This window comes from Tupaia chinensis, unplaced genomic scaffold (assembly GCF_000334495.1).
Source record: "Tupaia chinensis unplaced genomic scaffold, TupChi_1.0 Scaffold000499_1, whole genome shotgun sequence".
NCBI classification, from domain to species: Eukaryota; Metazoa; Chordata; class Mammalia; order Scandentia; family Tupaiidae; genus Tupaia; species Tupaia belangeri.
This window is the reverse complement of record NW_006160011.1, coordinates 541,956-561,893: the sequence shown is the minus strand read 5'-3', so window position 1 is coordinate 561,893 and position 19,938 is coordinate 541,956. Positions and strand designations below refer to the sequence as shown.

The 19,938-nt window shown below is 38.5% G+C and overlaps 1 protein-coding gene across 2 annotated transcripts in view; it reads left to right on the top strand.

Moving 5' to 3' along the window:
* Positions 1 to 19,938, top strand: part of TOX3 (TOX high mobility group box family member 3) — a 135,383-nt gene that overhangs the window by 79,305 nt on the left and 36,140 nt on the right. For both annotated transcript variants that reach the window (XM_027774968.1, XM_006156546.3), the window contains exon 2: positions 18,633 to 18,698. In XM_027774968.1, coding sequence (XP_027630769.1) covers positions 18,633 to 18,698 — 66 coding nt within the window. The remainder of the gene's footprint in view (positions 1 to 18,632; positions 18,699 to 19,938) is intronic.

Here is a 19,938-nt window from a genome sequence, read left to right as displayed (position 1 = left end):
AATGAATAAATAAAATAAAATAATTATAAAAAAGAATTATTTATTTAATTTGATTTATTATTATTATTATTATTAAATTTATTATAGAGCATGTGCACTCACCAGAGAGATAAAGTAAAAAAGCAAGCTGCCAGGTCCAGAGCTTGAACCATGATCAGCCTTATGAGTTCAGCACCTTTACCACCATGCCATGTGCTGGCCCCACCACATCTTCCTTATATAAAATTTCCTTCTCCACAGCAGCCATTTTTGCTCATCTACTTTTCTATTGTCCTACTGACACTGGAGGTGAGTATTTGCGGATTTTTGCATATGGCTTCCTGGAGGTGTACCTATGTCTGTCTTGTCTTCATAACTCTGTGAGGGTAGATGGTACCTGGATTTCTGCTCTGTGCTTTCAGTATTATGACCCTGTCATTAATGTCATTAAATCTGAGTTATATTTATTTTTGCCTCACTGTATTTCAGGTTTTTGTAGCATTCAACATTATTAATCACTTTCTCCTTACTAAAGTCTTCTCTAAATGTCAGGAATATTGGGGCCAGCAGGTGGCCTAGTGGTCAAGGTGCTGGGCTCCCATATGGCTGACCGTGGTTCAAGTCCCATGCCAGGCAGTCTGAAACTCACCTTGGGTGTGGGTGTGTGTGTGTGCGCGCGCGCACGTACCTAAAATCCCAGGAGCAGAATGGAGGAAAAGGGATCTCAGCATGGCTATTCCCTCAGGAAATGATTTCTCACTTTCCCTCTCACTGTTTTTGTCTCTGGCAAGCACACACACCCTGTGGCCAAAACCTAAAAACAAATAAACAAAAACCCCACCCTTTCTAGGCTACCTTTCTATATCTCTTGACTCCTCAGCTCTTTCTGAAGCTTCTTTGCTAAAGCAACATCCTGGTCATTAAATCTTGGAGTTTCTCAAGCTTCTACTCTAGGCCTCTCTCACTGTACCCTGTAGGCTCTTCCTTCCTAGTCTCATTCATCTTCAGGACTGCTTTGAATGCCTATACCTATGATTCAGCCCATCTCTCAAGGCTGATTCTGTTTAACTTCCCTTTCCAGTTAATGGCATTGCTACATATCCTGTTATGACACTCCTAAACCTAGACATCTTCCTTGACAGTTATTTCTCTCTCTCATCTCATCAGTAAGTCCAGGGGAAACACTTCTAAGAAAATTCCTGAGATTCATCCACTGCTCAACTTTCCCCGTCCTCATCCCCTCCCTTTCTAGCCTTCATTACCACCGGAGTTCATGTTCTCATCATCTCTCTTTCTAGTCTGATGCCCTGGTCTGTCAGTACCCACCCTAATTGATTCTGTACCTTATATCCTTCTTGATGGCCTACTTCACAAGTGAAATTTTCGGGACCAGCAGTTGGCGTAATGGCTATGCCGCTGGACTCCCATGTAGTCGACTGCAGTTCGCGTCCCGGACCCGGTGGCTTAAAACTCACGTCGGGCGCCTGTGCGTGCGTGCCCAAGATCCCGAGAGGAGAATGGAGGAGAAGGGATGGCGGCGTGCCCTTCCCCCCTGGGGGGTGATTTCTCGCTTTCTGTCTCTTTGTCTCTCTCTGTCTGTCTGGAGAGCGCACACGCCATATAGCAAAAACCTCTAAAAAAAAAAAAAAAGAAGTGAAGTTTCTCATTCGTTCAATTTATTTATATTTGTGATAATTTGATTACTGTTCTATTTCTCTTTGTTGGGCTAGATGGTTCATGATGGCATGGACCATCTTTTTGACACATGTTGTTTTCTCACTGCTTTGGCAAACTTGCTGGTACATAGAAGGTATGAGGAGGTCTTCCAAAAGCATATTATGAAAAACTATGCTTAGACTTAAAAAAAAAATTGCACCCATATACATGTCAATTCCAATTTTCCATGAAATTTTTGAATTTCCCTTGTGTTTGTTGTATGAATGAGCAAATGAATGAACAGTAAAATTTGATTGTTGCTGTTTGTTATATTCAGGATTTAAGTTTACTTACATGCTTTATGCTGATAGAGATTAAGGAAATCCTCTTGAGCACTTCCATTGTAAATATATATTTTTCTGATTACAGAAGTAGTAGGTGCTAGTTTTAGAAAGCATAGAGATCATAGAAAAACAAAAGAATAAAAAGACCTCTCGCACAGTTTGTGGTTTTGAATCATGGTTTTCGTTAACAATGACCATTTTCCAATGCCATTTAAACCTCTTCAGTATTGTTCAAGATGTAACTGATAAACTGGAGACAGTCAACCTTTCTAGAATGTTTATCTTTGATGAAAGAAAACTCAGACTAAATAACACTGTTTAATTAAAGAAATTTCCCAATAATATTGGAGTCCAGAAGGGTTTTTTGTTTTTGTTTTTGTTTTTTTCAAAGTTTATTTATTTAACTCTTTTGTAAGAGAGAGACAGACGTCCCTAACATAGTCTTCACATTGCAATCCACCATGAGCATATGTTCATGTGTGCCTGGTGTTCTCAAGGAGGTCCTGGGATACAAACCCAGGACCTTTTCCATGTGGGTTCAATTGTAGTCCATAAGCCTTGATGAACGTTAGGCTCCAATTTAAATAGAGTATATGGGCTGGACAGTGGCACAGCAATGAAACACTGCTCTGGATGCCCAGCTCACATGGGAATGTTCTAGATTCACATCCAGAGACCTTCCTAAGTATACCAGCCTCATGTGGATCCATATTCTAGGGCTGCCTGAAGCCAAGGGTGGATTGTGGCATCTGGAGCCTGTAGGGGTGCTCTTTTTCTTTCTCTGTGTCTCTCACTCATGGAACAAATAAATGAAAGTTAAAAAAAAATACATATATTTTGTCAAAAATGTCTTCTACTCATTAACTACTGCTCCTTTATAAAACTCCATATGCTTATCTGGACTTTCTGTCATTCAGATTACTCAGGCCAGTATGAGGATACTTTGGTCAATATTTGTCACAAAGCCAACACTGTACATAGTTCTAGATGACCACATAAAGCATGAACTTCAGGTTCTACCACTAGGAATGAATCTCATCTCTCCAGTAAAGTTTATTTATTTATTTATCTGTGCCTTGTCTATTAGAGGCAGCAACTTCAGTCCAACTATGGATAGTCAGACACGTGAGGATTTCATCTTAGCTTTTATTTTCCAAAAGCATGTGAGGGGTATATAATTGTACATGCTGGAATGAGGTCACCTCTTTGAGTCAGTGCGAGAGTGAAGAACTTTGACTTAATGTAACACAGCATATTTCCTGCTTTCTCTGGAGGGTTTATTTTCCCCTGGAGAGTTCTGATCTTTTATGTTGAAAGCTTCCCCTTTATATGCATTTTTCCCCCTTCAGTTGTGTGTTAGGAGATTCAGCTTCACCTCTTTATAATCTTATTAAAGTCATTAAAACATGAAAGCAAAACAGTGTGGGTGATATGCATTGTTTTTGAAGGTGTGGCGTTTGTGTAGGGGGCATATTTTGGGGTTGGAGTGTTTAGCACAGTGGAAAAGGGAGCAGCTTACAACCAGTGCCAGATGGACATCCCTTGTGGAATCTGTTACTTATCCCAAGGGCCCTATTATATGGGGTTTATTTTCAATATTAATCTTGATATGAAGGCAGCTGCAGTTCTTAAAAAAAAAATCATACCTCTAACTTATTTTTATTATGGCCAAAGAAATTTATAGATCGGCTTTATAGATGGATTCTACTTTTTCCGTCAGATATTAACCAGCATGGTAGAATGTATAGTCATTTTTCCTATGTGCCATGGATATTCCTCCACTAGTAGCCATTAGGAAAAAAAAAAATCTTTTTGTTAGGAATAAATGAAGCCCGTATAGGCTGGTAATATGTGCACTTTGTTTGAGAGTCACTGTAAATAAATGAGGTGCTTAACATTTTACTTTTAAACTTTTCTTTTTAACTTTCTAAGCAGGACTTTCTTCTCCAAATAGTTGCATTTTTAATCGCAGCATATCAAGAGAATAAATAAGATTTCACAAGTCTTTGGCTTAAAATGCAGCCTAAGTAATATCCCTTCTAAAATTTTTACATCTGTTTTACCTTCTGTTTTTCTTTTGGTCACTTTTGCATTTACAACATGATATAATTTGCCTAAATACAGTTGAGTCACTCTTCTGGAATAGAATTTGTTTTTTGCTGAATTGAGTAAAAATTTAATATATGATTTAAGAAGAGCTGCTTACAAATTGCTGCATAATCACATCTTTTTAAATTTCTGTAAGGAAATGGTAAGGTAACTTTGAATGTCTTAACATATGACTATTTAGGATCCCAAGAATTAAATGCTTCCATTTTAAGGAATACTTAAATTCATAGTTATTTTATTAAAAAAATGCTTAAATTTGAGCTATATACCAGATTAACATTGACATCTTGACTGAATTCCATTATTTGTCTTCAAGATGAAAGCCAGCGGCCCCTACTTTGAAGGGCTTTTATTTTATGGTTATGTTTAAGAAACCATTAGTCTCATACTCAGGCAATTAAAATATAGATTTAGAAAAAAAAAACCCTTCCATTTAACATAAATATAAGATATAAAATCTTAAGTTACAGATTTTGGAATAGTTGGTTGGGCGGAATGTGATTTTCTTTCTCTTGCCCCAAAACCTCATCAGAAATGGGATTTAGATCCTCTTGTGAGCCTTTTCCTAGTAAAAGATTTTAGATAAACAAACATAACTAGTAAAATATGGAGAAACTAATGAAAGCTATACGATCACCCATCTGGTAAAAACTTGTCCCGACTGAATTCAGGCAATCATAAAATCACAGAAAAATGTATGTAATCAAGATATTCTTGCAGTGTGAGCAAAGGCTCTTTTCCAAGGTGCTGTAAAACTCTACCCTGACATGTTGCTTTAGCCAGACTACTACCAGTGGTTTCATAGATTCTTATAATTTCTTATCAAGTATCTGCAAGGTGCTCTTAAACGATGACAGATGTGCATTAATAAACATTAATAGACCTCATATGTAACCCTCCTTGAGCTAAATACTTATATATGCTTATGACTTTCTTATCATTGATGATTTTTGAGTTAAGTAGGCTTTAGGCATTTGGTTTATCAAAACACGATTGAGACTTAAATCACTGATAATACTTCAGGAAGAATTTATAGGTTTATTGATCTTTTTAAAATGTTAGTCTTAGAAGAATATGTCAAACTATTTCTATTTCTTGACATATTTTCAGCCAGAGCAAAAGTTAAAGGAAGAAAGAAAGTATGCAAGCAAGTGAGTATTTATATAAATGAGAAGCGTTGTCACCAACAACCAGCTAGTTGATACATGTTTGAAACACATTTAAGTTAATCCTTGATTATGGTCAATAGTCTTATAAGTAGATCTATTTAAAGTCAACATAATGCCCACCTGAAGAAAGAATATGGATTGCGTTTAGATATTGTAGAAGTAATGATCCTGTAGTATTTAATGTACTTTAAATGTCTTTTATTTATGTGTAATATATAGATTAATCACTGTAGGGTTTCACACTCTCGGTACTGTTGATATTTTGGACAGGATCATTTTAATTGTGGGAGGCTGCCCCGTACATTGTAGTTTGGTTAGCGACATCCCTAGCTTTAACCACTGGCTGCCAGAAGCCATGACAATAAAATCTCTCTAGGCTCAGCCTGGTGGCATACTCCATAGCAAACTGAATTGTGGTGCTGGAAGCTATACAGCCAGCCACAAGTTTGGATGCTCGGATCAGCCTGAATACACACTAGACTCGTATACACATGCCCAGAATCCTAACAAACTGGAGGGCTGCTGTCAAGGGTGCTTATTTCTCTCTCTCTCTCTCTTTTTCTCTCGTGTGTGCTCATATGCTCTCTATCATCAATAAATCCTGTTTTTGTTTGGTTTTGTTTTTGTTTTTGCCACAAGGTGCATGCACTTGCCAGAGAGAGAGAGAGAGAGAGAGAGAGAGAGAGAGAGATCACTCCGCAAGGGGGGATGGCTACACCATAATCACTTCTCTATTCTCCTCTTGTGATTTTGGGTACACACATGTATACATGCCCAGCATGATTTTTCCACCTCCCAGGTCTGGGACTCAGGCCATGGCTGGCCATGTGGAATCTAGTGCTTTAACTGGCATGCCACCTGCTGGTCTCCATGAGTGTGTGTGTATATATCTATATATACACATATGTATATATATTTTTAATAAGAAAAAGTAAAGAAAAAACAAAACAGCTCTCTAGATATCATGAAATGTCCCCTTGGAGACAAAATTACCCTCAATTGAAGATCCCTGGTCTATAACTTTATCTGCATATACATATTAGCATATTTATTTTAGAAACCTGAATATAATTATGGTTTAAGAGCATTACATTGCATACATGGGAGATCAAAGAATGGAAGGCAATATAGGAAGCTGTTGATGTTTCGATAGAATTCATACACAGTAAGAATTAGAGAGATGGGTTGAAATTAGAGAAGGTGTGTTTTTAACATTGGTTAATAGAGTTTGGTTATTTAACTGAAGAAATTTTGTAATTAGTTGAAAACTGTTTTCATTTCAAAATACTGAGGAATATTTTACCTAATTTGTTGTTCCTTTTTTACATTTGAAATCTCATGTGGTTGTGTAATAAATAATGCCCAGGAGACTTCCTAAGGGCCTTCATATAAATATGTCATGTCATTAGACCTTAAAGTTTGTTTTTAGCAGAAAGTCTCTAAGGTCCTGAGTCATTTAATTGCAGCAAGAACTATAAAGTCTGGCAGCACAAGGAATATAACTCAGATTTTATCTTACATGACTTTTTATTTCTATTCTAAGTCTTGGCAGTACTTTGGCAAACCATAACAACAGTGGTTCGTCTGATTTTGTTGCGGATTGAGTCATGTGCACAGAAAAGTAAATGGTTTAGTAGCATGTGTCTTTAACCACTCTGGCACTACCAATTGCAAGTGCCCCTGGGGTTTATCCTGAGACCATTGCATCATCAGTTGAGGACCTACTATGTGCCAGATCCTTGGGCTACAGTGACCAAAGAGACACAGCCTCTGCCCTCAAGGAATTTAGCAGGGAGACACACTGAAATAAATCATTTTAACCAGTACCTGTGATGCACAGGTTGCCTTGTTGCTCAGAAGAGGAGAATCCAGTCCAGCCAGGGAGGAGGGAAGGTGGGTCAAGAAAGACTTTTCTGAGAAGTTGTTTCCTGAGCATCCTTGAATGTGGATGGGCATCAGTGAATGACTTATAAACTAATTCACATCAAAGTGCCCATGGGAAATGAGAACTAAGTTGTTCCTTCTCTAGATGTTGTTATAGGTCACAGCTCTTTCTAAACCCAAGGGATTTCGTGCTAGGAATGAAAATGTTCTTGTTAATGCCATAGCTTTTGGGCCAAGGAGGAGCAGACTTTCTGTTTTCTTCTAGCGACATCAAAGTAAATAGCCATCTTTTTCATCTGGACTAATGGTTCCCTCTTGCTGTCATCTCAGTGATTCTTACAAAACCAAAGCAACCTATGCACATCTCTTTTGTAAGTAGTTGTCATTATTTAAGAGATGCTCACAAATTTGCCAGCTATAATGGAAGACACACAGCCAGGTGCATGGGCACATGCGTGTGCCCAATGTGCACAGAGAAAGCCAGGACCTCCCCAGATGGCTTTAGCATTGCAGAGTGCTACCCCTGCATCACCACCGCTAGCCATCATTGCCATTTTTTTAACCCAGTATCTACTGGGTTGTCGGAAAAGCGTTGATGCTCTTGTGCATAGAAAAACAGAGAGAAAATATGTCATGACTTTTCCAACAACCCAATATCATTCTGTCCTTTATGGGGTGGGTGCTTAGTAAATATTACACAAATGTTTCAATGACCTATTTATTTTCCCCATATTATTGAATTCCTACCTGCAGGCTTCTCACTCTCAGCTTCCTGCCATGTATCAAGTGCCTCTTCTGTATGAGGCCCTTTGCTAAGGGTTTTGTGTTGTCTCACTTCTTCTTATGCTGCCCACTTTCACAACATTTGGTCCTTTCTTGCTTAGAAATGAGGAAACAGATTAGAAAGGTGACATGAAACAGCTTACCCTGTGATGGCGAGCTCTAAGTTGCAGAACTGGGGTTCAGAGTTGGATGTCATTCACTCATTCACTCATCTCACAGCTAATATGTACTGAGCACCCACTGTGCACTAGACATCATCCAAAGGCCAGAGGGAACAGTGCTGAACCAGACAAATTCCTGTCACCGTAGAGTGTTCATTCTAGTGTGGAGAGATAGCAAACAGACAAATTAATGCAGTCAAGTTCATTAGTGATAAGTCACTACATATCTTAGCAGATTCAAAGCAGGTGAATGACAGACTGAGGATGGGGTCTCCATGTCATTTTAGCCAAGCCCCTATGGAGGGACTATTGAGTAGAAACCTATGGAAAATGAGATAGAGGAAACATCTTTAGGCAGGGAGAACAGCAGGTGCAATGACCCAGATCAGAGACTAAGGAACAGCCAGTTCAGAGTGCCTGGAGGTCAGTGCAAAAGAGCAGCCCTTTTAGGTGGGAATTTGAAGGAGAAGCCAATAGCGAGATCATAAAGGGACATATAGTCCGTGGAAGGGAATTTGAAGTTTACTTTCTTATTGGGAAGGCATCAGAGTTCATTGAATTGTAAAACTCTCCTACACTGTCCTATAAGCTACAGCAGCTTATAAAACAGATATGTTTAGTATGGTCTGATTTCTACAAGGCTCGTTGAAGTATCACCTTGGCCATTAGCACAGATAGAAAAGGTAGCTCTGTGTGTACTAACTCATTTAATCCTCGCAACCCCCCAAGATTAGACAAATGCTCTTCTTTTTTCTGTTTTATAGATGAGGAAACTGAGGTTAAATGACTTACACAAAGATCTTAAGTAGGGACCAGTAGATAATGGCTATGTCACTGGACTCCCATGTAGTTGACCACACTTCCAGTCCCAGACCTGGTGGCTCAAGCTCATGCCAGGAGCATGTGTGTGTGTGCCCAAGATCTCGAGAGAATGGAGGAGAAGGGATTGTGGCATGGCCATCCCCACTAGGGGGTGATTTATAGCTTTCTGTCTCTCCGTCTCCCTGTCTTTCTGGAGAGCGCACTCGCCCTATAGCAAAAACCTCTCAAAAAAAAAAAAAAAAAAAAAAAAAGACAGTAAGTAGCTCAGCTGGGATTTAAACTTGTCCTTAAGATGTGTTAGGCAATTTGCCTGCCATCTCACAACTAACTTGGTGGTGAGATTGGAATTTAAAGCCAAGTGGTCCAACATTGCAGTGTTCTCTGTAATTCATTCTTCCTACTGGTACCTCTGTCTGAACACTTGCAACCTCATGCTACTTGGAAGTGTCTTTAACTAGTCTCCTTGCCCTTAGTCTTTTCCAGTGCTAATCCTGTGTACCTTGTACTATTGATATGCTCAAGTGTGTTTTACATCTCTCTCTTTCTGTCTTCCCCTCTAACAAAATCCTTTATGAACCTTCCTATTTAATACATTTTGAAATATTTAGATTCCCCTTGCAGGCCCACTGGAACCTGTCCATCTACCATCTTCCCCAGCCTACTTTCCCTTTTCCCATAACCAGATTTCTCTGCTTGGTTCTTTGAACCAAGCCTGTACACTATCAGGTCTACAATTTTACTCACTCTGTTTTCCTTGTCGGGGACTCCCTATCCTCCTGCTTTCTTTCTTGCTCCAAGATTTGTTCCTCTGAGAGACCACTCCTTTTTCACTCCTTTTCCCCCTAACTTGCAGGCTACTTGTTATACACTAGCCTTTAGGTTGATATAATTTTTTGTCTCATCACTACAACCAAGTTGACACCCTTTAATATGAGGAGTCGTATCCTCTACTTCTCCACATCTGCAAAGAAGTAGATATATTCCCCAAATATATCTTATTAATTAGCATCTAATAGATACTTTGTTAAGTGCTATTACAGGTTTGGGGAGAAAGGTGGGATGATAAATAAAAATTAACGCAAGAGACGTGGCCCCCTTAAGAACAAGAGTATTGCCATTGACTTTTTTGTTGGTGTGTTTAAGGAAAATCAGAGATCTTCTTTTCCCATTTTTCTTGTTTTTGGGGGGGGGGGTTTGCTATAGGGTGCGTGTGCTCGCCAGACAGAGAGAGACAGAGAGACAGAAAGCGAGAAATCACCCCCCAGGGGGGATGGCCACACCACAATCCCTTCTCCTCCATTCCACTCTCGGGACCTTGGGCACACACGCACACGTGCCCGGCGTGAGTTTTAAGCCACCGGGTCCAGAATGCGAACTGTGGTCTACTACATGGGAGTCCAGCGACATAGCCATTATGCTAACTGCTGGTCCCCTTTTCCCATTTTCTGAATATTAGTGATGTTTAGTTATTTGGCCAATCCCAAAGATGGCTCCATTTTTGCTAAAAAAGACAAAAATGAAACTTTGATGCTGGAAACTTAGTATCCTCTCCTTTACTTATAATTGTTTTTCTGATATTAAGTAAGTGCAACTGGGTTTGAGAGGTTTTTTTTTTTTTTTCTTGTCACTTTTAACTAGTCCAGATGGTGATGTGATTCACAGACTCAAACGTGGCCAGATCATGAAAATCCAAAGGCCTCATGTTTGGGTAGCATCCATATGTTTAGCCATTGTTGCTACTTGTGTGGGTCCACAGAACTTGTTGAAAAACCCAACAGTGAAACTTGTGCTTCCTTCTTAATCCAATTTAGAGTTTTCCTTTTCTTCCTTTTTGGATAATACAGGAGAGGGGTTGGGTGGTCACCTCAGATGATTCCATGTTCTTGTAAATAAGGAGAGGAGAAACTGTAAATACTTGAGCTAAATCTTTATCACTATAAACAAATCAGCCATAGTACATCAACATTTTTGTAAGATCATTGTCAGATGTACAGAAAAATTCAATTTTAAAATTTTCTTAGAGAGTGCATGCCCTTGCCAGAGAGAGAGAGAGAGAAGGAAAGTGAGAAAGCACCTACCAGAGGGGATGGCTGTCTACAGTCCCTTCTGCAAGCTCTGATGTGATTTTCCAAGCTGCAGGGTCCAGGACTCAAACCACATGTAGCCGGCCATGTGGGATCCAGCTACCTCAACCACTATACCACTGGCAGGCCTCATTTTTTTTTTTTTAAGTTTATTTACTACTTTCATGAGAGAGAGACAGACAGAGAGAGAAAGACAAGTACTTTCACTAATGTCTCACACTGGAATCATGCCTCCCACCAGCCTTCAGCCTGCCAGGGTCACTGGCACACACGTGTATAACCAGCATGTACAGCATGACCTAGAATTGAACCCCAGTCTTCCATATGGTCTTTAGCTTTGCAGAGCTTGCGCTACCGCTGGGTCACCACAGTTGGGCCTAGGAATTTTATTTTAGAAAAGAAACTTCTACCGCATTAATTCTAAAACGAAGTAGGCTAGTAGTTCACAGATATTAGTGTACCTTAGAGTTTCTGAGAAGCTAGGTAAAAGTATAAATATTAGGGCCCCACTGCCTAGACATTCTGATACGGTAAAAACAGGGTGAAGATTGGATAATTTGCATTTTTAACAGGCATATGGTTACTCCATGGTCCCTGGCATGATACTTTGATAATCCTTGATTTTGACTGTAAAGCAACTTTTTAAAAAGGTATTTTAATTTAGAAAGCAATCATTATCAAATTTGATACTCGAATCCTTTCCCCTATGGATTTAGACTGTTGGTTCCCACATCTGTTAGTGTTTTGCCTGCAGGCCAGAATCTGTATTGCTCATTGTATTCTACCCTTTGTATTCTACCACCTATTATCACCCACCCCCACTCACCTAGGCTTGGGTATCTTTGCTATAAAAGAATTAGTCGATTTTCTAGAATAAAGCAATTTTTTCCTACCTAGATATCTCTAGGGTTTAAAATATTACTTTTATTAGAATAAATAAGCTTTTCTATGACCACTTTTTCCCATCTATGTGATTTAGGGTGAGAGCTAAATGGCTGGGACCAGTGGCTGCTGGGTGTCTGGTTTTCACTTAAATTTCAAGTCTTTAGACTATGCCAGGATGGGCTTGGAGAATGATTTTAAATACCATCTTTTCACATCCAGGAATTTGTTTGTTCATTCATTCACATCGATCTATTGAACATCTATTTACCAGACACTCTTATTGGCACTGGGACATTAGTATAAAAGACAGACAAAACATTGTTATCCTCATCAAACGTTATATTCTCTTGAAGGAAGAAAGTAATGATATTAAGTGGTGGTGAAAATTATTAATGTAGAAAACAGAAGAAAGATAAAGAGTGCTTGAGATAGGAGAGAGGGTTGCAAGGAAATTAGAGTAGTCAATGGAAGGTGACTTTTGATAAAAGTCTCAAAAGAAGGGAAGCAAACAAACCATTAGGACATTTGGAGGGACAATAGTTCAGGCAGAAAAGACAGCCAGTGCAAAGGCCCTGAGATGAGAAAATGTCTGAGATGCTGAAGGAACAGCAAGGCCAGGAGGCTAGCCTACCATGAGCAAGAGCATCAGCTGAGAGCTCAGAGAAGAAACAGGGGCCATTGCAAGGGTTTGAGCATCTTCTCTGAGTGAATGGGAAGACATTGGACACTTGTGACCAAAGTGACATGGTCTGACCTTAAGGGTCCTCTTGGTCGGCCATGTAGGATGCAGTTTCCTTAACCAGTAGGCGTCGGTGCTGGCCCTTCCACAAAGTTACTGAAGTCCTTCATGTGTGTATATATTTTATACATATGTAATAATATATACACACACACATATATATTCCTATAATTATACCTCCTAGTCTCTCGTTTGCAGGGCTTTTAAAAATTGTTTATAGACTTGCTGAATCCCTAATCTTTGACGTAGACTGTCTCATTCATTGATTCTTTGTTTCCTAATGTGGTACTCCAAATCCATCCATGATAATCATCACTATTACCATCATTGGCTTTGTGTTCTTGGATTTTCTATCTTGGAACAGATTACTGCTGCTGAAGATGGCTAAAACTTGATATAACCACAAGTTCTTTTTCAGGGCATAGTGAACAGAGCCATTAAGAATATGCGGACCTTAGAGAGCTACCTTTGCACCATGTGACCGTGCTTGGCACACTAGATCCGTAATGGCACAGTACGTTTATGTAAGCAACTTGACAGATGTCTGTAGTGAGCATCAGATTGGATGGTGTCTGCTAATAAATCTAATGGGAAAAAAGAAAAGAGAATTCAAAGGATTATCTTTTTTTTTAGGATTAAATTTGTGCCATTTAGCTGTTTGAGACCCTGTGGTTAATGCTGCTTTATTAGAAGCCTATGCAATTCTTCACATGGGTGTCAAAATAATTTCAGTGAATATGATGTTGTGTGGATTCATCAAGCTGAAGTATCTGTCTTGTGATTACAGATGGGTTTTTGTCTCTGCTGCTCCACTTTCTTCCAAGCCCTTTCCTGGATGAGCTAGACTTAACAATCCACATTAATTTACTTTGGCACTTCACACGGTCAGACAGGCCATGAACACGATGGTCTTTAATAAATTTAAAAAAAAAATCTGCAATGCTCCTTTTTAATTGATGTGCTTCATAAATTGTATTTGCTGAAGCTATAATTACTCGTCAAGCAGCAAAAGCAAATCTACCTCTAAGTACAATGAAGATGTTCTTTTATGAAATTATTAAGATACAGAAGTTTGACATGCAGAATAATTTAGTTCTGCTTTATAATGGTATCTTTGGGGATGATATCTTTGGGGATCACATCTATTAGGGCCTGTCAAAGTGGAAAAGGACCTGTCACTACCAGTACCCCTCATAAATGCCGAATATCTCTGCCTTGCAGTGTCCATTTTCCCATAAATGCACTCTTTAAAATGGTTGGAATTGGCTAATTTCTTTTGGTAATGTTTTTGTGTACCCATCAGAATAATGAACTGTTCATCTGATAGTAGTTTATTTGGAATATTTGGTTTTGAGTCTTGAAATTGCATAGAATATATAGAGGATTTTTGGAGGAAAATCAAAGGAGGTTACCATCTAAAAAGTTTGGAAATTGACCAAATTAACATTACTTAGACTGTATCATTCACAAATTCTTAATTTAGTTGATTCGTAACATGCATAAATGTCACTATGGTGTAAAATCAGAATACTAGCTTTTATATGAGAGATTCAGGGGAAATACAAGAATATTATCAATAAAGGCCTTAGAACCAAGTTTCCCAAAGTGTGTTTGCTCAGGCGATTGTGCAGGAAACAAAAGTAAATGATCCATAGCTTGTTGTTTTGCTTTTTGCTTTTTAATTTTTTTTTTTTTGTAGTTTCTGACTTAAAAGTGTAAGCTTTGTCCAAGTAGGAGCCTTGTTATCTTTTTCAACATTTTTGTCTACCGTGCCTACCACATAGTAGGCATGCCAGTCTTTGCTTAATGAACGAGCCATGATCCTTCTCAGAGTCTTTATCTTTGTAATAGGTTTTGACTCCGCAAAGAGAAAGCTTTTCCCAGACTTACTGGACTGTGGAACCTTATCTTGAGGAACATTTTCCTAGACTTGTGTACCTTGAAATATCCTCAGATTCTAACTTTGAGTGAAATAGATACCAAAGCTTTAAGACTAGATTGATCACTCATTGAGGTTGTCAAGAGTTGGGGGATACTGGAATGTAAGCCCTAGATTGTACAGTAGGGAGGATGCCAGACTTGCACATTTAAATCTTGAGCAAGCTACTTAACCCTTAGGAACTTTCTATATTGACCTAGAAAGTGGGAAAATAATAATGTTACTGGCTGTTGAGAAAATAGATTATGTTTAGTCCCACTTTGGAAAATGAAAAGACATAATGGATTTAAGTGGGCTCCAGTGAGTTCAACACTAATTATCATCATCCTCATCCTTATTATTATTATCATAAAAAAGTGAATTACTCCAGGTTAGATGGCCGATTATGAGGCACTGAAGTTTAAATATGATCAACCTTTCACCCTTCCTCCCTTTAACAAATACTGGAGTGCTTGTAATATGCTAGGCATTATTGTTAGTTCTAGGCGAGATGGTGGTGATCACAGTTAAGACCGCTTCCCTGTGGACCTACAGAGTTTTTATAATGTAATGTGTTTACTGATGTCACTGTCTCTTAGAGCATAAAGTAAATTTAATTGTATCCAATTCACTTAAAGTTAATTGTTCTGAGGTCATTATATTAGAGATCTGCCCTCACAGGGGCACTTTTTCTGTCAGAATCAGATCTGTTCTTACCCCAAACAAGCAAAGCAGGCCTCATAGGTCACATTTCACAATGAAATAAATAAATTCAAGCTAGCAATACTAGATAAGGTAAGTCAAATGGAAAGTGTCATCTCTTTTATTCTGATTTCACCCTCCAGAAGGTGGTTAGTTTAGCAAATAAAAATAACAGGTAACACCCAATTCAATTTGAATGTCAGCTAAAGAAAGAATACTTTTTAGTATAAATGTGTCCCAAATAGTTGTACATGGGATATATTTATACTTTTAAGGAAGGTTATTTATTTGAATGTCAAAAATGCTTTTTTTTTAAGTTTATTTCTTCCATGAACAAGAGAGAAAGAGAGAGAAGCTCCAACAAAGTCTAGACACCAAGATTCATCCATATATTCAACCAATCCCAGATCATGGGGAGGCTTAATGAGCACAAGCCCAGAACCTCCACATATAGGTTCCTTGCAGAGCATCACATTTTACCACTCTGCCTCTCTCTGTCTGGCCCCCTCAAAGTCAAATTCAGTGGGGGTATCCTCTTTTATAGGACTGCCCTACTACACTGCACCAGGGTTCCAGGTACCTGGGCAGGAGAAAGACCATTTCCTACTGCAAATCAGTATTTGGAACTGCCTTTGTGGAGGAGATATCTTACCCAAACAGAATAGAAGTCTCTACTTCTACGAGTATTTGAAATGATTTATAACTGTTCCCGCCTGGTGGCCAAGTGTTTCCAAATTAAAAGCCATTAATTAAGGCCTTATAGAGATACAAAAGATATGTGAGGAGTGCTTTGTAATGCCAGCTCAGTACTTCAGGTGAGAGCTTTTCAAATTACGTGGACCACTGGAGCCACCTGCTTGACTAAACGCAGCGCGGCCTGCGCGTGGCTCAGCAGCGGTGCCAGCGTTGTTACTGATTTTTCTCATTTCTCCAGGGCAAATACTAATTAATGGATACAATTCACAGCTGATTAGCTGTAGTTTCTTCAGTAATTACATTCGCATACTAACTGTTCAGAAGAGGATTTCTAACCCAGTTCTTATTTCACTCTAAGCTTAATTTGTTTTTTGAATTGTTTAGGCCCTTAGTTTAATAGCCATTTTATTTTTCTTTGTTGTTTTAGGTGCTATTAGATAATAAGTGAGTTTAATCTTAAAAAAAAAATACTCCCTGATAATGAGCTGTTTGCCTGAAATGGATTTCTAATTCCCCACAAAACGTACATTTAAATAACGTTAAAGTTGTGGATACAGGCTGTCAGGCAGTTTGGGGGCCCAGAATTGGTGCATGGAATATATCTCTAGCCCAATTCTCATACATACCCCAAAAAAGAACATGTGATTGGAGGTCTGAGATATTAATTCTGGCTTCATTAATTCACAAAAAATTCCCTGACAGAAACCTGTCCTTTTTCTTGCATATATTTAACTGGAGAAAAACGGACACCAGCAGATGGCGTAATGGTTACATTGCTGGCCTCCCATATAGTCGACTGTGGTTTGAGTATCGGACCCGGTGGCTTAAAACACACCAGGCATGTATGCATATGTGCCCAAAATCCCAAGAGGAGAGTGGAGGAGAAGGGATTGCGGTGTGGCCATCCTACGGTGGTGGGGGGGAGGCGGGGCGGACGGGGGGAGTGACTTCTTGCTTTTCTTTCTCTCTGGCAAGCGCATGTGCCCTATAGCAAAAATCTCTCTCTTAAAAAAGAAAAGAAAAATGGGGAAAGTGTGTGTATATGTGTGTGTCTTATATGTGCACATGCATAGCTGGGCACATACTTTTGATACCCTATGCCTTTAGGGGAACTAGACAAAGGTCTTTCCTAAGTGCTAATAAACACATCTTTCAGAAATTCTTGTAAAGGTATTTAGCCAAATGACCCTGAGTGTTCACTGAGAGCTTTTCTGATGGCTCATTGTGTGTGTATTTGGGTGTCCTTTTACAGGGCAGGATTTTGCTTCTGTGGACCATAACAGCACTCTGGAGCCATTAGAGTCTTTCGTATAAATCCTGCTTAGTTCTTGGATCCCGGACATGATAAAGTGTAGCATGTCAATCCTTTTTCTGTGCACGAGTCCTACAGGTCCAGATCTGGGACTGAGAGCCCCCCGGAAATAAGTGTGTGTCGATTTATTGAGAGCAGGATTATATGGATCTTCCATATCCGTGTATCTATATTCTATTTATTTTCTATATCTGTCTTTGTATCTATGACTCTGTCTGTGTAGCAGCCTGTTTCTCCATCTCTATCAATCCATCTAACCATCTCTAGCTTTCTCTCTCTCTCTCTCTTTGGGAAAATCATTCCTTTTACTTTAAATAATTATTAGTTTTGTTGATATTAGAGAACAGCAATATACATTTCACCCTTTGGAGACCAAACCTGTGTTTTATTTGATGCATTAAAGGAAGGACATAATACACTTTCTAAAAAGGGCATTCTTCTACCATTTAAAATCATGAAAATAATATAGCTCCAGCTAATTATACTCACAGAGCCTTTCCATATTGCCAGACTGATAACAGAATGTTTAAAGCAACACAACGTGCCTACTTATACCGTTTGAACCTGAAAATACATTTCTGCCAAAATCCCAAGTTTTACATTTTGATAACAGGTCCCTAGAATAAAGAGCTTAAGTCTGAAATGCTGATACAGTCTTATTTGTGATGATATGAATGGGCTATTGTGTTAGGGAATGAAATAAAAATTGCTGTGTTCATAGGATCATGCTTATTTTTTAAGCCTCTTTGCACTTAATGTTACATTGAGAGATTAAATATCACTGTTTTTAGTAGCCCTGATGGATGTAGATACTGCTTTAAGCTCTATTTGGAGATTTAAAAAATATTCTTCAGTCTTAATATTTATTTACATGGATGCCACACCCAATTCACTAGAAAATAGAATTTGAGTTTTGGGGATTGCATTTTATTCCCTTTAATTCACATTTTAACTTACCCACCTTTGTGACATCTGTTCTTGAAAAGTACTCGATAAAATCCCCACATGCTTTAAAATGTGTCAAGGTGATTTTCTTAGAAACTCTTTTCCTTCTAACCTCTGACAAATGCCAGTTCAGGAAACAACACGCGCTCATGACTGGTTGGCCAAATGTTTGTACTTGTCTCCTTTCACTATTAGTCTTCCTGAGAAATAAAAGTATTTTCTAGAATTATGAGTTAGCATAACCCTGGGCTTTGTTTTCTGAGGGAACTGACAATATAGCACAGTGTTAGGAAACCTTCCTTACGTTTCACATTTGGTCTGAGTAAACCCCCCTTTTATCTCGTAGTACCAGCATTCTTTCCAAATCCCATCAGCAAAAGAAGAAAACAACCAGAATTCTTTATGATGCCACATAGTAACATGAAACAATCTGTTTTCTTTCAGTTTGGAAATAATAATAACTACATGAACATGGCTGAAGCAAACAATGCTTTCTTTGCTGCCAGCGAGGTAGGTGTCAGTCTTCGTGGGTCTGTTCATGTTTTTTGTTACTTAGCTAATTTCATAGGCTTGGAGGGGAAGGCAAAGTTTTAAATATGTTTCTCTCTTCTATGACATGAGGTACTGACTTCAGAGATGTAAGAAAAGGTTTGGGGAAAGGAAAATAACCTGTCAAATTTTTATCACTTGCCCATAGGCTGTTACTAACCTTACTAGCTTCACCTAAATCTCATGGTAAAAAAAAATATATGAAAACAAAAATTAATATATAAGAAACTATATTAAAACACACATGAACACACAGATACATTTTATGTTGGTATCTAAACAAGTAAGTGATTATTTTGAAAAACAGGCTAAAAGTAACTTTTATTAATCTCACTTATCTCTAGGGGTCATTTCCTTTAAGATGCCATGATTTGGGAAACTGTGTGGAAGAACATTTTGTAGTTTCTTGGAGCTTCAGGGGAGTGCTGTGAAATGAGAGTTTTATTTTCTGTTATATCCCAGAGTCTAGTACAGTGCCTGGCAATAATAGGTGCTCAATAAATGTTTTTTGAATGAATGGATGAATGAACATGTTCCAAGACTTGATTACAGCTGGGAAGACTGGGAGATGGAATTTAAATGCAACATCACCTTGGCTCTGGTTCCTCTTCCATTTATAGATGCAGATGAAATTAACATAATAAACATAATTTCTTGTCAGCAACATTTTCTATATTGACTTAGGACTTTTGTCTGGTCTCATTGGCCTACCCTCCAGAAAAGTCTCTTATCTTTATTAGAGCAAGAAAATGGTTTCCTAAAAATGGTAGACTATGTGAGATGTAAGATTTTAAAGCAAGAACAAACAAAAGTGAAATTGGTCCAAATGGGACATTTCCTCTTGCGGTTCATGTAATAAAAAGTCTTCATTTTCCAAATACATTCAGATATAGGAAACTGAACTAGTTTGACCCCAGAGAATGAAAATAATAATGGCTTCATAAATGATCTTGGTACAGGGAAGCAAGTGATATGAAATAAATTAACTTTGAGAAATTGTTAGAATAAATGGGGAACTCAAGAATTAAGAGTATTCCTAGATTAATCATTTTTATAGTGACCATCATCTCTCTAACCAAGAAGACAGCTTAGATAAGGGAATATTGTTTGGCACTGGCTGCTGTGTTGTTTGTGATAATGAACACAAACCCCATCTGTAAGGACAACATGATGTTTCATTCTGTAGGATTTTTTTTTCCCT